This window comes from Brienomyrus brachyistius, chromosome 8, assembly GCF_023856365.1.
Source record: "Brienomyrus brachyistius isolate T26 chromosome 8, BBRACH_0.4, whole genome shotgun sequence".
Lineage (NCBI taxonomy): Eukaryota > Metazoa > Chordata > Actinopteri > Osteoglossiformes > Mormyridae > Brienomyrus > Brienomyrus brachyistius.
Window position 1 is genome coordinate 26108304 of NC_064540.1, and position 26893 is coordinate 26135196.

Here is a 26893-nt window from a genome sequence, read left to right on the forward strand (position 1 = left end):
GTTTGACCCAGGCAGAGACTCAAACCCGGGTCCCAGAGGTGTGAGGCAACAGTGCTAACCACTGCACCACCATGCCACCCCCCAAAGGAAATTACACACTATGAATTTCATATATCATCTATCCACCCACCCAATATAACAATTTATGCAGTACAGGGTTACTACATTTTATATTCATTCGCTTTCAAAAATGGTTTATCTGCAAATGAAACGGACTGGTGCAGAGGTAACCAGGCTATGAAAAAGATGTCTCTCTGTGAGGTAAACGCAAGCTTACCCTGCTCATCCTCTTGGAGATTATCTCCCACAGACATCACTATGTCCAGTATGACAGTGGAGGTTTGAACCAGAACCAAATTAAATATGAAGTGTTTCACAAAAGGCTCTAAAACACCAGGTGTTCATGCTGCTGGGGCGACCAGTGGCAGGGGAGCTGCAGACTGAGCCGATACACTGAACTTCAGGAGGTCCTCACTGGCATTTTTATCTGTGCTGGACCCCTACCACATTCCACCTAGTTCACATACCTTCCCATTTCGGCCCCCAGTACTGTCCTGATGACTCATTGAGCATTTGCTAAAAAATAGGTGCATGCATAGACTTTCATCAGACTAAACTGCACTGCAGATCTTTGATCTTGCTGAACTACATGCCACTGAGATCCGAATTACTGAGGAAAAAACCTGGGGATTGACAGTGCAGTGAGAACAACCAGTGAACTTTTAAATGGTCCCCAGGCATGAAATTATTGTGCTTCCTTATACACTGCGCAGTGAAGAAAAAAGTTGTCATTTGAAGTTTTCGTTGGAGTGCCTTTAGCTTTGATTTTCATGGCATTGTTTCCACAAGTTTATGCAACATCTCTGCATTTAGATTCATCCATATTTGCATCTATTTCTCACTGAGATCTTGTATTGACAAAGTGAGTTGAAGTCTTCTTCAGCACATCTCAAAGACTTTCAATGGGTTTAAGGTCAAGACTCTGAGGTGGCCAATTCATGTGTGAAAATGATTCCTCATGCTCCTGAACCACTCTTTGACAATCCGAGCCTGATGAATCTTGGCTTTCTCACCCTGGAATATGCCCATGACATCAGGAAAGAAAAAAAAACATTCATGATGGATGGAGGGGTAACCTGGCCAGTCAGTAGATTCAGGTACTCAGCTGACTTCACTTTATTACAGCATAATGTTGCTGAGCTGGAATAATGATCCAGTCATTGGCTTATAAGTATTTGCCGATTTAAATTCAAATGGCTGTTTTTTTTAAGCCGGGCAGTGTATTATTACTATGTTGGTTTTGGATTCATTTAATGAAAATTACACAGAATATAATTCTATTGCATGCCTTTGGTCCTGGGATAGGTTCTGGACTCACTGTGGCCCTGCATTGTTGTTATGGAAAATCAATAGATGGATGGATGGAAGGAAGGAAGGAGGGATTTTATTCTATATATCACATATTTTTTACAGAAAGCATACAAGAGCAAGTCCTCTTCTCACACTTTGAGGATTACAATAGCAAGGAGAATTTACTGCTGCCCGCACCTGTGATCTGGCAATTTATAGAAGTGCTGTATGGGAAACATCACGACCCCACATGAGGACATTCTGTTTGGGTCATGCTTTCAAGTCTGCTCATCATTTTAGTGCAGAATGATTCATCACTATTCCATTTTTACCTTTTGGCCCCTTGACAGCTGAGAACCACAGCTAATCCTTATTTGTTACGGATGTTAGTACAGAAATGTCAAAATTCTTACTAATGGCGTAGCAGCATTGGGATCAAAGGGAGGAAATATTACATAAAGTGAACAGGACTGTGCCTTGGAATGTCAGGCAACTGTAACGTGACGAGCCCCAGGACCCCTTTTCATATGGAAAGAATTACAAGGGTATTAGACTCACAGCAGCATGAAGAAAGACACTTGCTTCTTAGTAGCTGTGCAGAGCTAAAAAATTGTGGACTTATCCACTTGGTGAAGGCAGATATGGCATGAAGCCTCTCAAGCTTGTTTACTTTCCATCTGCCTGTCTCAGTATGATGCAAGAAATAATCTCTAAGGATCAGGAAAAGGAATATGGAGTTTGGGCTAGAGAGAAGAGACAGGGTGGCAGTTTCACTGTACAGTTCCTTGGATTTTCTTAATTTAATCAGTCTGCATGCCCGACTCAAATAGCCTACTCCACCAAAAGTTACCAAAAGCTCCAATCAATGCCTTAGTCTCTCGATTAATGCCAGTACAACATCCTAAAAAAAAGGCATCCTTTGATTTGGGGCAGTATGCAGAGGAGACACTCTCTTACAGGCTTGTTGAACCTCCATCTGGGGTGTTTCTAGAAATTAGCCCCCTCCACCTGCCCAGTTTTACATATTCAAGGGCCCCCTGAATCTGCCCAGGTACCCATGCCCCTCTGGCACCCCTGACCTCCATTTATCCAGTTAAAACTTTAGTACTCATGTCCAGTTTCCGAGTGGGGAGTGTGGCAGCAGCCTTCTTCTGCCTTCCATGTCCCCATTTGATTCCTGATGCAATGTCCTGTCACTCTTAAACTCCAAACACCTTCCCATGGTGCTGATGAATTTCGAGTCATTAAGACTCTGTCACCCAAGAAAAAGATTCTCACTTTGTGTGGTATTACGACGCCTCACGTCCCGACGTTACTGCTGTACTGATATGTCAGTTTCTTCTGGGTGACTGTTAATAAGATAAATTACCCAGCTGGATTCACAAGATATTTGTGTATTTTTGTCCCCTGTCCAGCAACAAAAGCTGCTAGTTATGCATCAGAATCACATGAAAACCATTGCTGTTTAATACACAGAAGACACACAACAGTGCCTTTATAGTGAAATACGCATCTATATGATGCCATTCAATGTAAACATCACGTAGATGTGGTTCCCTGCCCTTAAACCCCTCTACACAACCTGGCAACCCCTACTCCCTTTAGCCTGGTTCTCAGGCTTCTTTGTTGTTGCCAGTGTCTAGCCCCCCTAGAGAAACCGGGGTTAAAGGCCTTGCCCAGAAGCCCAATAGCAGCATCAATCAAACCATAGGATTTGAACTGGGAACCTTCTGATCATGGGCAAAGAGTTACAACCTGAGGTGCTGCACCCCACCTTGAAACACTGCACTGTACAGTGGCAGAAACACTGCACTGTACAGTGGTCTGTGCCTCAAGGCCTGTACAGTAGATCTTAGGTAAGGATTGCCCAAAGCCATCATATTCACTGTGTAATTAAAACGAGTTTAAACTTTCGCTCCTTCCAAAGTCAATAAACGATTAATAACTGCTGATTGTTTTATGGGGGTCAACATCTTTTGCACAAATGTGAATTTACAGTCCATTAATCCCACAGTTACTGCACTGTTCTGATGTGAAAAATAAAATTCATGTCCAAGAATATCATCTCAGGGAATTTATAGTATGTTCATATCCATTCCTGTCCATCACTGTCTCATTTCTCCCATTAACATTTTCATACTCTCATTGACTCCCTTTTGCCACATTACCTTCATCTCCCATGCCTCATACCCCTTTTTCTGTGTTTTGTTTTTGCTTTTCCTCTTGTTCCATTGAACAAGACTTGCCTGAAATGGGGGGGGGCGGAATGCTAAAAGAGCCACTTTGTGACTGACACCATACCCAGCTTTGCTCAAGTGCTCTTCCCGTAACTGAAGGGCTTCAGAGATCTTCAGTGAAATCCAGCCATCTCTCATCCAGCAGCGTCACCCCCACGGTGCCCCATCCACTCAGAGTCTTTGGAGTGGCCCTTGCACACATTAACCCTCCCAAAGTGCTTGGCTTCATCTGTTTGTCTGCCTCCCTCATTATTATAACTAATTAGGGTTTAATATATACATGCATATCAAAGAGCTTGCATTCATGTATAGTATACAGTACAGATGCAGTACAGTATAACCAGAACCAGAAGCCCAACCGAGCCAGACAGTCCTGGGCATGGGGCACCCTGGACAGGATGCCATTCCATCACAGTATGCGCATTTTGAAAAAATAGTATAGTATGTAGTCATTCTGATAACTGACACAATAGATTGTGGAATTTAAGTATTAGAGGGAGAGGGCAATTCCTAAATGAATGCAAAAATAATTATATATAAGTTTGTAGTAGGTAAAGACCTCGATGAAAATAGCAAATATATTCTTCTGATTAGATCTTGTAGGTTTTATTCTGCGTGCTGATACTGCATCCATCCATCCATCCATTTTCCAAATCACTTATCCTGTAACAGTGCAACAGTGCTAACCACTGCACCACCATGCCGCCCCCCTGATACTGCGTTCTGATGGTAATTCTTACGGCATTCTGATATGTACTGTATGTTTTTTTTTATTACTGATACATGTAGTCTACCAAGTAAGTAATTAAGAACAATGTGCTACATTTTAGCTGGTCTGGAGAGTGTAGCTCTCGCCTTGTTTACTGCTTTTTATTAAAGCTGTTTATTTGCCTTCTTCTTTGCATGACTTTAGACAAATTCCTCAGTATTAACTGCAGCAAAAAACAAGAAAATGGAGCGTCTCTGTGCCTGTACTTTGCTTTGGGAATGGGCTGGGGAGATAGTGTTTTTACGGCATTGTCGAGAACCTGGCTTTTGTAACGATCAGATTAAGCCCAAACTTTAAACAAAAATGGGCCGGCTGCAGCAAGTCATTGCGGACATGAGGGGAAGCAGAAGGCCCACTAAAGGAATTAAAGCCCTGTAAATTTGGCATAAATTGAGGCAAGAGTGCGACCCTTCCCTGCCCTTTTAATTGCAGGATCACCTCTAATTACCATCCTTATCAGCCTAAGGGCCATCCTGTGGCACTTTTACTGATCCTGTATCAGAGAATGACTGTGGGATCAACTGAAGAAACCATTAAACTCACTCATCGCAACTCATTACCAGAAAGGAATAGGATGAAGAGGACCAGAGCGGGCAGCTTTTAACAGCATATATTTATGCTCTGATGAACCATCCTTTTGTGTCATGGTGTGTGCTTCCTGGAAGAAGCTCTAGTTGACCACATCCATGTAATCCATACGCCTTTAAAGAGCAAGGTTTTCTGCATATATATGTATGTTTGTGTGTGTATTGTAGTGCCAGTGAGATAGCTCCACATAGCAGAGCCTATTAACATTTCCCAGCATGCTTGTGAGCCTTGTACAGTATATAGCCCCTGTGTATGTCTTCTTCTAATTGCTTTCCTGTGGACTGGATTGTCTCGTGTGAGCTTATCTGTGTACTCGGTCCTTGCCTGATCCTCGCATGTAATGTCTAGTTACCTACCGTGTATGTGCAACGCGCCCTCAAACCGCCCCTGCCAGCCTGCTGGACCCCCATCCTGCCACAGTGCCCTAAAGCCATGCAACGCTCCCTCAAACCACCTCTGTCAGTTTGCTGGACCCCCATCTGAGATGAAATGGGAGGGTGAGAGATCCCTGGGACCTGCACGGCTCATGGCCAGTGAGAGCTCTTAGCTTGCCAACGGTGAATAACCACTGTGCGACTGCCAGAGGCTGCAAGCTGAAGGTGCAGAGGTGACCCTGCTTGCCCGTGAGGATGCATGCCATACTATGGAGGCCCAGCTGCTTTGGGAGCATCGAGCAGCATGCGTGAGCTGCTCGAGCGGCGGGTGCAGAGCGACCAGGACGAGGAGCAGCTGCAGTAGGAAATGAATGAAAATCAATATTAAAGCTGATGAAAAAGCATGATTTTTGCACAAAAGTGACCTTTTATACTAGACATAAAAGATATAAAAATGCACTGATGCACTGACCTCAGCCATCCACAGCTAGCCCCAATGACGAAATTTACTTCACTTGCCTATATTTAAACCCTGTCTGTAGCACCTAAGTCAGAAAATTGCATATTATGGGCAACAGTAGGGTTACTTTTCTTGGTAAGTTGCAGATATTCCTGGCTGTCTTTGTACAAAACTACACAAACTCTTGACTACATCCATTGACCTATACTTCAAATCACAATTTTTTGTAGTGGTGATTTAACTTGCCTTTTATTTACTTTCTGGGCAGCATATATTATTTATAAGTCAGGGAACTTTTAAAACTACTTTCATTTTATTGCAAACTACCTTAAATGGATTAAAAGAAAAACGAAGACAGACACCATTCTCGTTAATCACTTCACAGCTGCTTTTCCAAGTTCTAGAAGACAGGGCTTGAATTAATGAGCTTCTACAATTAAAATATACTGTAAAATCAGTATAATTGTTGCTTTGGATAACAATATCTATCGCTTCTCTATGACATTTGCCTTTCCATCACAACATTCTTAGATGATGCTCATCTCCTACCTAGACAACTGCAATTCCCTTCAAACTGGCCTTCCGGAATGTGAAGCGAAAGCACATGATAGAGAATGATCATACAGGTTAAGGAAATCAATTATTTCTGCTAACACAAACTGGATGACATTCCCCAGCTCAACGATAAACAAGATGTAGAGCTATGCACTGTCAATGAAACTGTTTGCAAAGACCCTGACCATGTTAAACACTTGTTTTATTTCCCATGCCTCTCCCATTGGCTAGTGCCCCTGCCCCCACTCCGATCCACATCCCCCCAAAACTGCTGCAGAAATTCCTAGCTATCAGCCAAGGTCACTGTCGTTTGCATCCTCTCAGTCTTCTATAAACTGTCACTCAAGGTGGACCAACATCATCAGCACCGCTATTAGCTACTGTGGTCTGTATGAGCAGCTGTGCTGACCTCACCACATGCATACTTTTGGTACCAGTTGAGTTTGCTTCAGGATTCTAAGAACATAAGGGCCCTCCTTTGCACATGATGGCCTTCATGCCTGGCAGGGACAAGCTGACTCCTAGCCAAACCTCCCATGGTCTTCAAGGGTAAACAGGAGATGTAGTTGTCAAAGTCCTTGACTCGCGGCCATGACGTCATCTGTCTCTACATCTATGTAAGAGATACTTAGTTTACAACAGCTCATTTAATGTTCAGGAATAATGGGCAAAGTATAAACCTGAGCTGTACATGGATAAAATGATCCTGTCAGCTGACTGTGAAGCAAACATCTAACTGTGGGCCTGATGAAAAACAGGCTGACTTAGTGTAGATGAGAAAGGGAAAATGAGGACACTGCTTATATTGCTCACATGTGTAATTATCTTCCCATATATGAACTGTCTGGTTTAAAAGCAATCTATCGTTCCATAAAGACTTCATTAAAGACCCCAGTACACATTATCCCTTCATGTTATACAACAAGCTTTACTTCTCAATTTTTGGTTGCCAGATAAGGGATTATACATTCTAATCCTTCACCACCTGTTCCATCTTCTTGACCTGACTAGAGCTGCATTAACAAACAGTCCAGCCCAGCACATGACCTTGTCCCAGAGGTAACATAAACATTAATCCCAATTTCCCAGTATTTCCGCCTCCCTCCTCCCTAGGACTCACAACTGGTTAATTAGAGGAGGTGCATATACAGTATATGACAGACATGCTGCATGACTCCTTACATGAATGCTAGAACAAAACAATTCTGTTCGATAAAACTCAAACCCAAAGTCTTAAAGTACAATGGAAGCTTATATTAAAATGTTAATATGTAATTATTCTCTTTATGGATACATGCTTCCTTTTACATGTGTTATGATTACCTTTAGTATAATATAAAAAGTTATTGAGTAATAATTTGGTCTACATGTCTAAATATGTATCAATTATTAAACTCTGAAAATTACTTTCTAAAACTTATAAAAATAATTTTACAAAATGTGTTTTTGCCTCCCAGTTTGGAGTCTTTTGTGCCTAGAAATTTTGCATATACTCTATGGCAATATATGTGTAACTCCATCCATTATAATGAATGGTAAAGACAACATGGAATACTGCATATTAAAATAATAATCTGTGACTACTTGTCCAAACATGGCAGTTTCCCAAAATCCATTTCCTGTACCCACTATCTTATTATCTTAAGCAAGATATTGGCGGTCCAGAGCATATCCCAGAGGCTATGGGAAAAGCTGTGGGCAACTCCAATTCACCTTTTTTGGGGGAAAGTGGAGAACCTGGAGGAAACCCCAAAACGACACTGGGAGAACATGTAAACTCCACACACATACAGTAGAGCTATTGCAGAGACTCAACCTCTGATACCTGATGCAACAGTGGTAACCATGACTGTGCTGCCCCCAACCATCACTTCATGTATGGAATTTGCACAATACTGAGTGTTTATTATGAGGCTGAAGCAGGACAGAACTGGCTGTAATGGGCCTGATTATATGTATCAGGTGTGTTAAATTATGGCTGCACCTATGCTCTGCTGGGTGGGAGATCTCCGGGAGCATGAATGAACAGCCCTGACTTAAGTGCCTGTTTTTTATTGAACAACTATTGTTTGACATAATGTCTGTGTTCATCCACGAATCTACGGCAAGACTTGCGCTTGTTGGTTGCAATCTCCCTATGTGTCATGATAGAAATGCGGGTTTTCAACCACAGAAAGCATCATTCTCATCACCTTGTGTGACCTTCTGCTCCTGTCTGTTACCCCTCGTATGTTTGTGGGCGTGTGTGGGTGAGTGTGAGGGAGGCGAAATGTGTTCAGCATCGCTGCCTCTCATTTTCCACGTTTGCAATAGCTAACCAAGCGGAATATTTAATTCTTGTAAGACACTTTGCAAAATAACGTTTTACTAGACCTTATGGCTGTTTGTAGTAGGAGTTTAGTGCTGCAGTCCTTAAGCGAATTACCTAATAGTTAATGAAGGCATGTAAAGGAACTCCTTGAAAAAATAATGACCTGGATAAAATAACAATTAAGGATAACTAAAAACCAACACACTATATAAGCCTTGGAAAGGTGATGCCCAATTCTGACCAAACATGCGTGGAAACAGCGGAAAAATCTCTGCTTTTGCAGTCAATCATCAATCAGATATTAACTTTATGTTCTTGTTACTCCTTTCTGGCCAGAATCTTCAGGGCTGATCAACCAGGAATAAATAAACAAAGTGTCATCTGTGCCTGGTGTCCATCTGCCACAGACAATCTGTATTCTTACAGACAACAACCACTACAACAACTACTGGTTACAGAGAGGAGATCTGCAATTCTTAAGCATCTTCAGAAAAAAAGTGCCTTATATGGACATTTAAAATTACTATAAAATCACTGACCAAGATATTTGATTGGGGGGGGGGGGGGGTGAGGTGGTGCAGTGGTTAGCACTGTTGCCTCGCACCTCTGGGACTAGGGTTGAGCCATGGCTCCCTGCGTGTGGAGTTTGCATGTGGGGTTTCTTCTGGGTACTCCAGTTTCCCGCAACAGTGCAAAACTCAACAAGATAGATTAGATAGATAGATACTTTTTTAATCCTGAAGGAAACTTAGGAAGGTTAATTGGATTTGCTATGGGTAACTGGAGTTGGCAAATTGCCCATAGGTGTGAATGGCGTGTGAGTGTGCCCTGTCATGGGTTAGTACCCCGTCCTGCCTTGTGTCCATAGACTCTGGCCCCCCTGCGACCATGAATAGACAAGCAGGTATAGAAAATGGATGGAGATATTTGATTGATACTGTATTTTAAAAATCACCTATGATATGAATAATGCTCCATCAAGTTAAAGATGGAATTACAGCACTTAGGTTGCCAGTAGACATAATGGCATGCATAGGGAGAACACTCATCACTTGGATTTACAGTGGAAGCCTGGGAGAACAGCCAGTGTCACTTGGCTGGAGATCTTTATTGCTGCCAGGGCATAAAACAGAGGGTATAAACTGTGATCACACGCCCTGAGGTCTTCTGAGCGAACATAACAGCAGATGTATAGGGAGCTAATTGTAATGACATTGTCAGCACTGCATACTCAGTTCCCCAGGGAATTTTTTTTTTCTTTTTCAGAAACACTGAGAACTAGTACGACAAGAGAAACAGTCAGACATCAAGCAGTTTACCTACCTGAGGGATAGCTCCATCTGGTGTGGGAATGCAAGCCTGGAAACGCAGCTTGGCAGATAATTTGGGAAATCAGTGAATCAGTAATGAATTGCTACGTATAACGATCACAACTGCGCACCTATGCTGTACCCACTTGTTCTATTCTGCTCTGTTAAACATGTTAATAAATTACAATGATACATTACAATGCCATTCTGTGTACAGAATGTTTATCTCTTATACCATTTAGCTCCACTCCACCCATAGACAAGATTACCATGTAACCTCTGGTGATGGATACTGGTGACCTTATGTTCCCTACCTGCCTTAATTTAACGTCTGTATTATGTGTCAACATTTTCATGGACCCACCTTGTTCAGCATGGGCTAGACCTGGTTACGTTTAAATCCTCTCCACCTATTCCTGCTGTCCTGTATCTGGGTCACAATTGTGCATCAGTCAGGATATCCCTTAAGGAACAAACAGAAGGTAGGGTTGCTAGTTAAGGAAGAGAGCTGGACCCAAATGTGCATGGATTCGAGGCCCAGGTGGTGCCATCCTGCTGGACCACTGATTCTAGATCTGTTCTAAGGTATGCATGGGTTGAGTGAGCAGTTGAATGTTATTCTGGGCAAACAAGCTGCTATACAGCAACATTAAATACCAAACAGTTACTCCTGAAACCACAAAAGGAGCAGTGGAAAACCATTCCTGTTGCAGTCAATTTAATCCTCAAACAAAGCCCTGCATGAGGCAATAAAAGCCCCCCAGTGGGCGATTAACTTCCACTAATTGTTTTATAATGGTAATCCACCAGAACAATGTCTTAAGCCTATCAGACCACAATGCAAGCCCATTTCATTGCTTGATGTAGTTCACTGAGACCCCCACAAACGAAGCCCAAAGCATTATCCCCTACATATTTTGACAACAATAGAAACTGAAACAACATCGGAAACAGAAATCAGAATCTGATGCCCTGTTGATTGAATGCATGCAAAACATCCATCCATCTTCTGTATCTGCTTGTTCTATTCAGGGTCACGGGGGTTTGGAGTCTAGGCAGGGAGTAACCCAGAATAACCAACCAATCACAGGGCACACACAACATTCACACTGGTGCACAATTTGGTGACTCCAATTCATCTGAAGAGGGGAAAGCTGAGTACGTGGATGAAACCTCATTATAACATGGGGAGAACATGCAAACTTCACATTCATGGAGCGAGGGTGGAGACTTGAGTTGTGGTCCCAGAGGTGTGAGATAACAGTGCTAACCACAGCACCACTGTGACACCCCACATGCAAAATATATACTATGTACAGTATATGACATACTATACAGATTGCCTGTATTCCATCCATCCATCCATTTTCCAAACCGCTTATCCTACTGGGTTGCGGGGTTGCCTGTATTCATTGCTGGATTTTCAGACATTGACTAGATTTAACATCTTAATTTTTTTTTGGCTATAACCTGTAAGTAAACTAATTTGCAACCTCTAAGTTAATGAGATATCTCTAAAAGAGACCCTGAACATGAAGAAGTTGTTTTCGGAGAAACTTGAAGCCAATAAAAAAATGTATACTGTCTTGATGTGTGTCATATGTTACTATTCCACAAATAGATTTTATTGATATGAGCCAAACATTGTAAACGGTCATTTATTTCCATTCCATCCACATTTCAAGTCATCAATTTCTGGTCAGACTCTAATGCAAGGAAGCAATAACTCAATAAATAATGTGGATATTAATACTGTATATTTATATGGACACTCATTTAAAATAAAGCCATCATTTACAGGAAATTTACAGGCAGGCTGATGAGAAGAAGCAGGACAATTCACTGTGATGATCCCTGGCCCTTGTTAATGGACATATTCATCTTCATATATGTCTTTATGTACCATTTATCATGTTTGGCTTTAATACAATGCAAAAATTATGGAATTGATCTCTGCTCTGTTACACAGAGTCCATCCATCCACCCATCCATCCATCCATCCATCCATCCATTCATCCACGCTCACACACACAGAGCATTATATAGTTGAATCCCTTCATCAGTGAAAATCACATTCTGCTGTCAGACAGACCACCTATTCAGCAGCATGGTCACATGTATACCCAGGACAGAAGAATACCAAGAATGCAATGAATGCTGGCACTGTAGAGACATAATGGCCACACTACTGCAGTAGAAGCTTGAATTTATTTTGGTACAAAAGTGTCTTCCAAATGTCTCAAAATCAGTGCATAATTTTGCACTTCAGTATCAAGGAAGAAGTACTTCTGTTTTCAGGCCCTAACTACAGAGAAATCATTAAAATACACGAAACGTTCACAGTTACTGCAGAAAACGCAGTCCTTGACCTTACAATACATACAAAGCATGATAGATAAGTTGATAAAGTTGGTTCTTACTGTATGCATCTACCTTTCAGTAGGAAAAGTTTAGTTTTAGTGCCCTTTGAGTAAGTCATGCAAAGTGAATGGACAAAAATGTGGAATGGGAGGTAATACTAAATTGACTCTCAGCCTAACCCCCCCCCCCCCCCCCCAAAGAAAATCCTGAGACTGGGGGCATGCGATTTTAGGTGTGGTCCCGCCAGTTGGCATGTTTGGGGGCCTTGCAGGAGTGAACATCGGCCACTTCCTCGCAGTCCTTGCACTCTACCGCGCAGCACCAGCGGAATTTGCACTCGCATTGGGTGATGCGCCAAACGCGCATCGTGTCGTATCCCCGGCCGCAGCACATGATCTCGCAGCCGTCCGGCCCATGTGACGACTTGTTGCAGACGCGTCCCGCTGTGCCCAAGGAGCCTAGGGCAGGGATAGTTTGAAGAGATTGGAGAAATGAGCCAACTTCGGTAAACTTTCCTGCATACTATGGCAATGCCATCTAGCTGTCATTCGATCCATTTTCCATGCTACCAGAGATAGCTGATTACAAATCCCAGAATATCCCTCACGTCCAAAAACATCCTGATTTTGTCCATTTTGATCATTGACCCACCTGCCACTTTATCCATAAGGCAGTAGTCAGGAGAGCTCTCCACAAACACCAGATCGCTCTTGGTCACCTTCCTGAGGGCCTTCTTGGGGACCGCAAAGCCTGTGCCGTCCTGGTTCATCGTGACCTCGATGGCTGTGTTGTATTTCTTCCGGAGGTAGTCCCCAGTCTTCCGGAAGTCGGACATAGCTAACCAGCATGTCCGCAGTTGACACGAGCCACTGATCCCATGACACTTGCACTCTAGTTTCATAAACCGCTTCACAGCCTGTGGAAGGAAAGAGTCACTGTAGGATAGAATCAATGTAGCATTTAAAGAACCGAACCTGCGAAGGATTTCATTCCATCGCAGTTGGGAATGTGGAATGATTTCAGTGCTTATGGTCAGATCTTATGTTGCGTTTCTGTTCCTTGACTGGTCTCATTAGCTTCTTGCTTTGTTAGAAGGTGTCGTGCAGCTCCTGCTCCAATACTGCTTAGACTAGTTCCTGGGCATTCAATGGAAGGTCAGCCCAGCTGCAACTAATGTGCAGTTGACTTCTTCATGCCATATATTTTTGCAATGTGCTAATGTTGCTTTAGACCAGGGTTCCCAAATTCTAGTTCTTGAGGGCCACAGTCCAGCACAATTTGCAGACTTACCTGCTCTGACACACTTTAATCAGCTAATGGCCAGGTTTAGTAGATGTGTTTCATTCATATTCATTGGTATATCCTTTTCTTTTTGTCAATGAAGCTATTACAATACAAATATATAATACAATACATAATAATTTTATTCCAATAGGCAGTGGTATATTGTATTTAGGGAGACTTCCACACTGTCTTTCACCTCAAAAAAGTCATTCCCTAAATACATGGGATCCCATAAGATTTTGTGATTTCTTCTGAGTGAGAAGTGACTTTCAAGTGGCAGCACAGTCGTAAATATTCAGCTAGTTCTGCTCTATTTCCTCCCCCTCGCTTGAAATTTCTTGGTTTGAACCAAACAAAGCGTGATTCTTTCTAGAATCTTTGATCTGAAGTATATGAGGAATTATTACGCCTGTTGGTCACCAGTTCTCTAATACATATGCTATCTGTCCCATATAGCCAGCTAACTAGTGTTAAATTCTTTTCGACCACTCACCATTCTTCCACAGCGGTTGTTGTGTAGGTTCATCAGGGCACGGGCGTCCCTAACTGTCTTCTCCCTGGCGTCCACAAAGGCCTTGGCGAACTTGATCCCAAAGTTGACATGATCGCTGCAACCACCCCAGTCGAAATCGCCCCTGTCATCCCTGGCCCGGCCTCTCTTATGAGGGTCACAGTTGCAGATCTTGAGCTCCCCCTGGCTGCAAGCCCGGGTAATTGCGTAAACAACTCCAGCTGACGAGATGGCGTAAACAAATGCTGCTTCCCGGCTGCCTACAGCATAAGGTGAGAAAGCTAAAGTATGAAAAGATTCAGAACCGATGTATGCCGACTGTACTTGATATATTGTGTATTTCTAGTGTACTCTTTAATTTAAAATTTTAGTGAATTCTACCTGTGAAAAAACAATGGTAGAACAATACACTTTGCATGATGTGACTTGGTATGCTACAGTTCACTGGTCACAATATGTTTGTTTTATGCAGTGACCACCCCTTACTTGTGTCACAATGTCACGCTGCATGTCGTCAACCATTCTGTATGTTTGTGTTTCAAAGAAAATGTGAGCTACTGTCCTCTTAACACATCTCTGCTGTGGATGGAACATGGTAAATGATTACAAATTCAGCAATTTTGTTTCCAGTTTTAGTCACCACCAAAAGTTTTGTGGCATAAAAAAATGCTTCTCCTGGTCTCATAATTTTCATGTAGCGTCAGCTGAAATACAGTCCAAGGTTTCAAACTCGATTGCTACTGGAGATTTTCGTATAGTATGGATGCCAGGATGGTTTTTGTGTTGATGTGAAATAAAAGCTAGATTTGTTTATTATTTGCAAATGCAACCATGCAAACCCTAGCCAGCCCACATTGAATTTCCTCAATTGGGATGTTTCGCCTCTCATGTTTTGCTCTCCCAGCAGCACTCACTGCGCAGCATGATGCGACCAAAGACACTGTGATCGCGGTCTAGCGTGCTGCAGTTCCAGCGGTGGTGCCGGAACTGGTGCTGACACTCGCGGATCCACTCGCCAGCACCCTCGCCCACCGACTGCATCAGGTCCGGATGCTGCTGGCACAGTTGCCGCTGCTTGTTCACCAGGCCTGGGATGTTGTCACAGATAACCCGCACCCCCAGTGCTCCGATGTACCTGCAGAGCAGCACCAAACATGGGTGTGAAAGTGTCTGACAGAAACCATGATGCTGTGCTTTTGTACAATTGGGCTTGAAGTTATATTCTGCATGCATGCTTAATGTTTACTATTGCAGTTAAAAATGGACTAATCATCCATCCCATCCATCCAATTTCCAAACCGCTCATCCTACTGGGTTGTGGGGGGTCCGGAGCCTATCCCAGAAGCAATGGGCACGAGGCAGGGAACAACCCAGGATGGGGGGCCAGCCCATTGCAGGGCACACTCGCACACACCATTCACTCTCACATGTATTCCTACGGGCAATTTAGCAAGTCCAATTAGCCTCAGCATGTTTTTGGACTGTGGGGGGAAACCGGAGTACCCGGAGAAAACCCCACGACGACATGGGGAGAACATGCAAACTCCACACACATGTGACCCAAGCAGAGACTCGAACCCGGGTCCCAGAGGTGTGAGGCAACAGTGCTAACCACTGCAACACCATGCCGCCCCCTGGACTAATCATTACAGTGATAAATTACTGTTACATTATTATTATTATTATTACTGAGACAATTCATACAAAGCAGCTTATACAGCTTTCAGATTTGCCATTTCTAATTTGTGGGTCTTTTTTTCTAAAAAAAATTCAGTTAAGGTTTCTACTGGGAATTGATTCTGCAAATGTTTTGACTACATGTCCAGCATACTGCTATTTAATGTAATGATTGAAAATGTAATGATTTCCCCTGTGGAGTACACAGGCTATACTCCCAGTACACACTGTGTACATAGACCTCCAGCTCAATGTCTGGAAATCCCAGTGAGGAGAATAATTAGTATTATATATTAACCATACATAATGGTCCGTTGAACAGAAAGGGTAACAGATGACCAACAAAACAGATAACCACTGAGGCCAATCTGGTCCTTGGGGACCCACAGTTGGTTCATGTTTTTGCTCCCTCCAAGCTCCCGGTAAGGAGTAAAAATGTGGACTGTCTGTGGGTCTCTGAGAACTGGATTGGGAAACACTGATTTACATATTTGGATATTTTTTTATGAGGGTTATATAAATTATTTGTTTTCTCATGGGGTGTAGACTACAGCCTCCCCAGAGGTGACAACTGTCATGTTGAGAGACCTCCTCTGTACTCCCTACACTGAGCCCTGTGACTCAGATTGGCCTGATTCATGGTGGACATCCCCTCATCCCACTTTGATAGAAAAACTGTTTCCACTCCACTTATGGCACTCTGTGTCCCATTCCTTCAAAATCTCATCTGGCAGTCATGCTACACAGAGACAGCATGTTTATGCTCACGTTGGATTTAAACGACCAGAGATTTGCCTGGCTCGCCTGCGGCTGGGAGCCTGTGCTGTCAGCCCAGGACACTTTGCTTATCTAAACCATCATAAAGATAAGTACAGTGCTGCAACCCTGTAAATTATGACGAGAGAAATATCCCGCTGGCCAAAGTAACAACAGCACAGTACATGGAATAATTGCATAATCCAGTTTATTTCCAGAATCAGTACAAAAACAACTTGTTTATTTTAGTTCAAAATTTTATGTGTGGTATTTCGATCTCCTTTCACTATTTTCATGTCACTCAATGTGCTGGGGGTTGGGTCACAGGGCAATCCAAAGAACTAAGGCCACAGCGGTAGAGAGAAACACTTCGCTACAATGAATAAACTGTCTTACACTTTCTTGATAGAGCAAAGAGTACTGCACAACAACAATGCCATGCACAACAGGCATTTTTGTTGAATAATACACTGCTGCAGAAGTTTCACCTTTTTCTATCAAAGCACAAAAGCAGAGACACTTAACTTGAAACATCTTCCTATATTTAGTAAAATATCATTATTATATCTTAGTTGTTATTATCAGAACATGATGGTTGCTATGTGATGATTGCTGTAAATCAGTTCAGTGACAAGTCACATGGTATAAAAGGAACTGAAATGAAAACAGATAATGGGGGAATATTTCAAAATGAACAATCTGAAATCAAAGTATAGAAAGAGGTTCTGACTCAGGGTCTGAGGGAGAGAGAACTGTGCAAGGTTGGGGTGGCGTAACTCTACATATCTATAGCTCTACAGCTGGGCTGGGCAATTGTATCCACAAAGGGCCGATGTGTATGCGGATTTTCAGTGTAACTGCCTAATTATATTATTAATTACAGGACCGATTGGCTGAAGAGTCCTCACATCTGGGTTTCAACAGCTAAAGATGATCTCAATAACCCGCACGCGCACTAGCCCTTTGTGGATAAGATTAGAAACCCACCCATCCCCCCTGCCCTACAGTCTTAGCCTTAGCATTAAGGCTAGTCAATGCTAAGGCTAATTGTCTGTAATAAATTACTAAGTCTGAGTGATACTAGGACCCTTCCCGTCTGGTTTTACATAATATTTAACACCATTTCATAACAATGTCAAACACACTGCACTGACATCCCCTGTTAGCTTCATTTATCAGTTAACATGCATTAAATAACTGTAAAATTTGCAGTATTCATTGGATTTGCATTTGTTTTTTCATGAAGTAAATGCTGAAAGAAGTGATGGGCAGTACTTTGCCATCAAGAGAAGCTTCTGTTTTGAGTGTTTATGTTGATTCATTTATTATTAACAGGTGGGAACAACATTTACGGTAGGTTTACCTTTAAATTATACAGGTTCTGATGCACTTCTAAAACACCTCCTTGTCAATCAATATATTATAATATATCAAATATATTATATTTAAAATCAAAAAGAACCATTGGAAGTTACCTATAATGATAAAATATAATAATGAACACAGCATGTATACCGACCAATTTACTGTGCTTCCTGTGAGATGTTACAACCTCCACATTACCATGAGTTACATTCTTTGGTTTTATTATTAAAGTTAATCTACCCCCACCCATAAATCTGCATATTCTATAATGGTGCATGGTTATGATCAAATTCCGTTACAGTGAGTATGGCACACATTTATACGTAATAAAATTCTGAAAAAACACATTTAAATGCCAAAAGTGTATCATTTTCAGCAGCTATGATACCTTATTAATGTCCAAACAAAACAACCATTTTAACAGAAATATTGTATAAAAGTTTATAACAAAATCATAAAAAAATTTGTTTTTGATAACTTGCTTTGCTTTAGAATGCCAAGAATAATCCCAAGCAACAGAAGAACATACGATATGACAACCATTAAGACAAACATTATGAATCACTGTCTTTAATATCGTGCTGCTTTTTTCCTTTTTCAATGGCCCTTTAACATGGGAATCGCTGAGCATATTTGCGAAAGTTGTGTTGTTTTTCAAGATATGAAAGTGTTTATTAACATTACACTGAACCGAAACATTTCCTTTTTCAGAAATATGCACGAAAAGCAACTGATTCCCGAACACTCGTATAATTAACCACAATATCGATATCACGTTTGTTTCGGTCTCCTGTAAATATTGTTGGTCCTAAAGTTCTAAGAGTTGCACCGATTTCCTCTCATTATGAATTATTTCAATTATACTAATCGAGTGTTTCAGCTAAATGAATTTAAATCGTCTAAAACAGTAGCTCTATTAGGCCCAAGTGCTAGTAGCCCAGTTACATGTAATTAATGAAAATCAAAGCATCTTGCCATTTGCGCATGTTTCCCCGCAACGCTAAATACATGTTTATTGCTTTATTTTAAATACATGTAAATATGTAAATATATTGCACTTATTCTTGAATTGTTTCTCATTTATTTGTATTATGCAATAAATATCCAGGATATGCGTAGATATCGGTAGTGTGTATATTGTGGAAAAGAAATACATTTAATGAACTACTCAAAAAATAACATTAATCCGACATATTTTGTTTAACGGGGGGAAAAACGAATTTTCCGCCTCAGTAATGCAGTTAAAGCCGTATATTCATTGCTAATTGATTATTAATAGGCCTTGACAGGTCTGCATGCAATTTGTTCTGTTCAAAAGTGGCTGTGAATAAAATACTCACCACCAAGAAGAGTCCACTCTTGGAGTTAAAAGGAGTAGGAGTAAAATAAAGGCAAAGCACAGCCTGAAGTAAGCACTTGAGCTGTCCGAGGAAGGTGAGCCTTTTCTAGACAGATGTATCAGTCCCACATCTGCTCTAGATACAGCGGCTCTGCAGTGAGTCCGTGAAGTACTCAGAATCCTACATAAACTAAACATTTTGTGCTTGCCTAAGTATCAAAGGACGGCAGCGAAAAAAAGATATATAGTAAATTTATTACCGTTGATTACAAGTTAAGCAATGTATTACAATTAATTATATTTGTTACATACAGTCCAGTTCCAAGTGTATTTCAAAGCTACGTAATTTGATTAATTTTTATACAAGATCGGTTCATCGAATCGACCTTGTTATACGACGTAATCCAAAGAGCGCCTGAACACTCAAAGCAAAGCTGACAAATCAAGTGAAGGGATCCGGTCCGGAGAAGTAATTTATCACGTGTATCAAGAAGGAAGGCTAGTCTGATGTGCGCTCTCTCCTCTCGAAGTCATTCCAATACTCCGCAAGTGACTGGCCAGATACGTTATTTTCGTTCACATTACGCATTGTTTCATAAGTGAATTCCGTTTGGTCATAGGTTTAAACTTCCAAGCCTTTGTTTCTCCTATTCTCCTTTTCATAATTATTATCAGCTATCAGTCCTAAATGACAACAACTTGACCATTTAGACAAAATCTTATACTTAGGGGTGGGCAGAGGAAAAATGCGGAAAATTCCCTTTGCCTCCCGTTTTCTTTCTGGGCAGTATCAGTGACTGATGCGTGTGGCTCTTGTGTGAGATGCACTCCTCTCAAGCTGATTCGGAGAGGTACTACGGAGATGAACGACTGCCAAATGACCTGTGGAAATGACTCTTAAACAGTAACACGATATGTAATATTTAACATATAGTACGGGACAATGAAAAATATACTATACAGGAAACTAAATCTAAATCCAAACTCGCTATAAGACATAATAAATGTAACGAAACAAAATTGTATTTCTTTACATGCTAAAACATTGCAAACTTTGATTTCAGTAAACGTGATTAGTGTCCAAACAACTATTAATTATTCCGATTTACATGATTGTGGCTATAGTTAGTATTTCACGTGGTTTTTGTAATTGTCAGTTGATATTATCATTAATGTGTGAATAACAATAATTTAACAATGATATCACAGAAAATAAGACCAATTTCAAGCTAAAAAAAGTTAAATATATTTAACTGACAAGCTCTAATTTGATCTCTAGCCAATAGTACTTGGCAGTTGGATCATGGAGTGATCCTAAAATTAAGTTATAGTAATGTCATGATTGCCTCTTTTAAACTGATGAAAGCAAAAATAATACCCATAAATCATATTCTATAGACGCCACTAGATATATAGAATTACAGGGTTCTATTTAACAAGTTATGAAACAATTTTGAAATTCTAATGGTTTTGTATCATTCAAAATACAAACATATCCATCAAAAAATGTAATATGGAAACAGACCGTTCATACTAGTAAAGGTCCATTTGCGACAGAAATTCTGAAACCCTGTAATTACAATGTGTTCTTGTTTTACTAAGATTACTGCAAGCGTCAGAATATCTGCAGTCCTAGTTGCAAATTGCATTCAAACGAAACTTTATAATAAGATATTTTTTGTAGTTTGTATTGTGTTAAGCATGTGACCTATTTTTAATAGACTGCTTTCTTCATTATTACATGAAACTTATATGGTTTATTATCTCGCTGCTTGATCAATTAACTCCACAGTCAAGAGATACGGAATGCTATGAAAGCTTAATTATCTCACATTTTGTCACACGCTGCTCTAAAACATCTTCCTTCTCTGACTGGTCAAAGCCGTCTTATGATAACTGACAAAATTACACTCTTTGGCAACATCGAACAGTTTTTGGAACCCACATATTTTCAGAATTTCCATTACTTCTATCGCATGCTCCAAGGATGACCAAATTAAAATGTATGTATGACTTTATGATTACATTTGAAATCAAGTCTATGTATTTTCCCCTCGTATAGTCCAGAATTCCCCGTTCCGCTTTGCAAAAAATGGTTCCGATGCCTGTTTTAATATTGTCATTCATGCAGAGAAAATATGGTAATTGACTGCCTCATAGAAATGGTATCTTAAGCTTCATTTATAAATGGGTAACCATAACAAATTGTATGTAAACAATAGCTAAAAACATGGAATGAAGGTTTTATTGCGACAGCTTGACGAATTAGGAATTTTAACGTTCTCCTCTAAACAGCTCCAACGTTTTGCTATAATTCTGGGCATACACAGAACTGCGCATTGATAGCAGTTTCCTGAGAAAATATTATGCCGTGCAATATCTCATAACTAAATCAAATGATGAAAACGTAATCTAATATTTATAAGGACAATTCTATCAGAAAAACTTATCAGTGAAGTACCCATGACTCACAGAAAAATAAAACCTTTTGGCAGCCATTGAGTGTCCAAAGGGAAATGTAAGATATTACACTGTAAGCCTGTACACAATCTCCTTGCTCACATAAAAATAATAATGCAGTACATTTTTCAGAGGCTTTTCCCTCCCAGAAACAACTGAATACAAGACAATTCTGTGAATTCATTGAATTCAATGAACTTCATAAGACCTGAGATTATTTTAGGTACAACAAATAGCCCATGGAAACTAATACAAAGCAATTCATGGAAGAAGACACCTGGCCCCTTCTTTCAATATCCACTGTAACACAAAAGTTGAAATGGATAAAACTGACATGTTTAGAAGTGCTCAAAGATATGAATTCACATTACTACTGTACATGGTGTTGAGATGAGATACAATCAGGGCTGTCGTTAGAGATTTTCAGCCCCATGAAAGCATATTGGGCCCCCAGTCCAGACCAACCATATTATATTGTACATATTTTAGGGCTCCTGTCATTCAGGGGCCCTTGAATTGTCCAAACTACAGTATCCCCCCCCCTTTTTACAGGTAAAAAAGTTGAACAAACATGATAAGTTAAACAACTTATAATTGACATAAGTAATGCATGCTTAAGTAGCACACACAGTTCACTGAGTTCTCAGTGGTGTGTTGCGTCGGCTGTAATTAGTGGCAAATAGTGCCCTGGTTGTCTTCCGGTGGTCTTCATAACTCTTCTGCACACATTGCAACACACACAACACACCCCCCACAAAGTCGAGTTGTGTCAGTCTCTGCAAGGTCACTAAATACATCCCCATCAGGTGGCCAAACCTGCACAAGCACACACACTCATACAAACTATACAGATCTTACAGCTCAGCTATACGTAAGTAGCCTCTTCTTCCTTTTTACTTCACCAATATAAATGTTTTAATAATAATTACTTAAAATATTCTTAATAAGGTACGTCAAATGAATGCTATAAAAAAGTAATTCTGATTTTCACATTTCAGCATGAAAATAAAAGCAATTTTTCTGGTTTCGTCAAAGAAAACCAAAATAAGCAAACTACATCCAGTCTAAATGCGGCATATGTATATAACATATCCCCTATTTTTGTGTCTGATAAGCTACATTCTCTTTGTTACATTCAATACTGATGAAATGCACTGCAGTAACAAAGTTTACAAAATTACTTTTGTCAATTACCACGATAAACAGGCTTATAAAATTGTGTAGTGCCTGGTTTACTTCACTCAGAATGTATTATCTTTCAGCCCTCAGATCGCAATCTTGTTTTAAGAAGAGGCCTGCTGTTCAGCCCCAGACTGATGTTGCCACCATGTCACTGTGGTTTCAGTGGGGATGCTGGGTTGCCGTAAAATGTAACACATATTTACTGTAACTTTTACTCATGGACCTACCATGAAAGCCTGTTTCTTTTGGCAAACATTGATACCACTAAGTTCATGTTACCTCAAATTTCTTTCTATGCTTCCATGTTTAATTTACGCATCTTTATTACATTGATTCCATTGGCTTGGACATCAGCTGAATGATACATAAGATTAATTCTAGGCATATTTCATCTTTAGTTGTGGTCCATGATATAAAATAAAAAATATAGAGGTAGTTACGAAGGTTTAAGCAACCTCATATCTAAGAATGTGAAATATGTACCTTAATCATGTTGTCTTTGTCTATTTTCATTGCCAAAACAGAATACAGTATATGAAAAAAGCCACAGTGACTATGAACTATGTGAGCTGCATAGCTTGAATAAACATGTTGGTTTTGGTGATAAATATGACATTGAGTGATATTTTTCTAGGAATTTGCAAGAGTTGGAAGAAGTGTCTTATTATTGCCCCTCTTGGGCTCATCTGCGGTTTTTGGAGTAAGAGAGCTGAGTAAATAGAAGGCGATGACAAAACACAGACAATTGCAATCAGCCAGGAATTCAAATTTACATTTTTCAGAAAAATGCAACACTGGTAAGGACAGGTTTCACGTAAAACTTTAAAACAGAACCAGCGGAGGTCAGAAGATGACTTGCACTAGATTAGTGATAGTTATGGCAAGCATTTAGCGTACTGTTGTAACTGCTTGAGAGATCTTAGTCTATGGGTGATGTGGTCACCTTGGCACTGTTGGAGACATGGTATGGTCTTGACATATCTATCTACAGTTGTTTTTATCATGGACTCGGGGCATGATGGAGGCAGACTGAAATGACGATCCACTAGCGGCTCCAAGACAGAGGGGTTTATTAGGAGCAGAACTAACTGAACACACTGAGAACAAATACCAAAAAAACAAGCAACAAAGACCACAAGGGGTCAATAATACAGATATTAGAACTAAGGAAACAGACAGAGTAACACTCACAAAGTAACACTCACAGAGTAACACTCACAGATAAAACCACAATTACTGACTGGGGAAATGAACAAAGGCAGGCACTTGCTAACAAACATGAGGACTAACAAAGAGCAGATGTGAACAACTAATCAACAAGGCCAAGGAACAAGACAGACAAAATAACTCACAATTAACAAGACCAGAAGCCAGGGAACCTAACAAACACTAAGGGTTAATAGCACTAGGGATGACTAGGAACATAAGGCTATGCAGAACAGAATGAAACCAGACACAACAAGGTAAAACAAAAGCAAAGACAAAAAGATACAATAAGAAACACTGGTAATAAAGTTACAAATGAGTTAGGCCTCTGGCCAGCCTCAAACTCCTGAACAGTGGGTTTATGTCTGAGAGCAACACACTCAACCCATTGAGCTAGGTGGCAGCCCATTTACCTGGGAAAACACACTAGAGATTGAAAGGCAAGGTAGGAACATTACAGAAACTGAAATGTTTTTATATGATTGGCCAGAGTTAGAGCCATGGCTGGAGTGAAAAATCTACCAAGCTTTCTTTTTAAATGATGCAAAACCACATGCATTCCAATCATTCTTATTTTACAATAACAAACTTTGCTTTTATACTGGAGATGTAAATGTGGTTGCTTGCAATAATATGTGGTACCAAAGGGTGTTCGTTATCAGGCAGGTTTGATGGACTGTGCTGTCATATGTGCTCTGCTGTCATAACTGTCATATGAATCAGGAAGTGTGCTGGTATTCCCACAGCCAATCATCAAAGAAATGTGGTCCTTGGATGACCGAGCAACTGCCAGAGTCATATCAAAGGAATATCAAGATTTGATTGGCTGACATTTTTTAGTCCACATTGATCAGCAGTGTTAGGCAAACAAAAACCTTTGATAAATTGCAGTTCTATTTGCAGGTTTATTTAAGGATTATGTTTAGTGGAACACCACAAGAAATTGAAATATTTAGCACTGCTACAACATCGTTCATTTTAATGTTCTTTGATGTTTATAATTATATATTTCAATATACACCGATCAGCCATTACATTCAAACCACAGACAGTGATGTGAATTATATTGATTATTTCGTTACAATAACACCTGTCATGGATGCCATTCTATAAGTGAACTGTCAGTTCATGAAGATGATGTGTTAGAATCAGGAAAAATGGCCATGCTTACGGCTCTGAGTGACTTTGACACGGGCCAATTGTGATGGCTAGATGATTGGTTCAGAACATCTCCAAAACAGCAGGTCTTGTGAGGTGTTCTTGATATTCAGTGGTCAGTAGCTTTCAAAAGTGGCCCAAAAAAGGCCAACCAGTGAACTAGGGATGGGGGTCATGGGCTCCCAAGGCTCATTGGTGTGTGTGGGGAGTGAAGGCTGATCTGTCTGGTCCTGTCCCACAGAAGAACTACTGTAGCAAAAATTGTTGAGAACGTTAATGTTCGCTAAGATAGAAAGATGTCAGAACACTCAATGCATCACACCTTGCTGTTATTTTGTGACCACTGACTCACAAAATAGAAAGACTATCTTCATATATGGAAATGGCACAACCTGCTGCTATTTTTATTTTTATGTATCAATGCTGCTATTGACTTTGCACTGAAAACTCATTGCTGCCAGTTCCTGACTTTGTCTTTCTTAAGTTCAATCCACATGCACTTTACATGTTGTTCACTGATTACATACTGTTTACTACCTACATATTGTTTACTGCTACAATCCATGTACTTTACATGCTGTTTACCGTTTACTCACTGCTTACTGTACATACATGTTTTCTGTTGTGCTGTACTTATACTGTTGTGCTGTACTTGGACACTTGTTTGTCTGTCCTGTCTTGTCTGTCCACTGTATTTTTAGTGTTTATAAATAGCGTTAGAAAATGTTCTGTGCACTTTATAGTTCGTCCCGTCCTGTATTGTTTGTCTAATGTACGCAAGGGACAGTGGGAAACGTAATCTCGATATCTTTATATGGCTAGTACATGTAAAGGAATTGACAATAAAACTCTCTGACTCTGACTCTGACTCTGACTCTGCTGCATATGGGGCTGCATAGCCGTAGACTTGTCAGACTGCTAATGCTGACCCTGTTCATCACTGGAATGAAATGGAAAAAACGATCATCTGAACTGGACCATGGAAGAAGATGACTTGGTCTGATGAGTTACGATTTCTGTCATGATTAGGATGGGCAGGTACGTGTGCGTCGTTCACCTGGTAAGAGATGGCACCAGGGTGTACCATGGGCAGAAGGCAAGCTGGTGGAGGCAGTGTGATGCTCTGCATAATCTCCTGGGAAAAGTTGGGTGGTGGAATTCATGTGGGTGTTACTTTGACATGTAGTATCTACCTAAACATTGTTGTAGATCAAGTACACCCTATAATGACAATGGTATTACCCATGGGCAGTGGTCTCTTTCAGCAAGATAATGCACCTTGCTACACTTTAAAAACATTTCAGGTATGGTTTGAGGACAGGAAAAAGAGTTCATGATGTTGACTTGGTCTCCAGATTCCCCAGACCTCAATCTGATTGAGTATATGTAGGATGTGCTGGACAAACAAGTCCGATCCATGGAGATCCTACCTCGTGACTCACCCGACATACAGGACCTGCTGTTAATGTCTTGGTGCCAGATACCCTAGGACACCTTCAGAGGTCTTGTGGAGTCCTTGCCTCGATGGGTCACAGCTCTTTTAATGGCATGAGGTGGATCTACACAATATTAGGCAGGTGGTTTTAATGTTATGGCTGATCGGTATGTACATTTTATGGTTATTTAAAACTAGATATAGA

The 26893-nt window shown here is 40.7% G+C and overlaps 1 protein-coding gene across 1 annotated transcript; it reads right to left on the reverse strand.

Moving 5' to 3' along the window:
• Positions 1-12148: 12148 nt before the first annotated feature.
• On the reverse strand, positions 12149-19728 carry wnt2ba (wingless-type MMTV integration site family, member 2Ba). Its single transcript, XM_049021557.1, has 5 exons — positions 19249-19728; positions 15025-15245; positions 14093-14370; positions 12967-13231; positions 12149-12773 (listed from the first exon to the last, which is right to left on the reverse strand). The coding sequence occupies exons 1-5, from the start codon at positions 19443-19445 to the stop codon at positions 12544-12546; spliced, it is 1191 nt and encodes a 396-aa protein (XP_048877514.1). The 5' UTR covers positions 19446-19728; the 3' UTR covers positions 12149-12543.
• Between the last annotated feature and the right edge of the window lie 7165 nt (positions 19729-26893).

Coding starts and splice junctions, on each gene's coding strand:
- wnt2ba (XM_049021557.1), bottom strand. CDS start 19,445: ATGTTTAGTTTATGTAGGATTCTGAGTACTTCACGGACTCACTGCAGA. Junction 15,246..19,248: donor AGAGTGGACTCTTCTTGGTG/GTGAGTATTTTA, acceptor GCTGCTCTGCAG/GTACATCGGAGCACTGGGGG. Junction 13,232..14,092: donor ACAACCGCTGTGGAAGAATG/GTGAGTGGTCGA, acceptor TTCCTTCCACAG/GCTGTGAAGCGGTTTATGAA.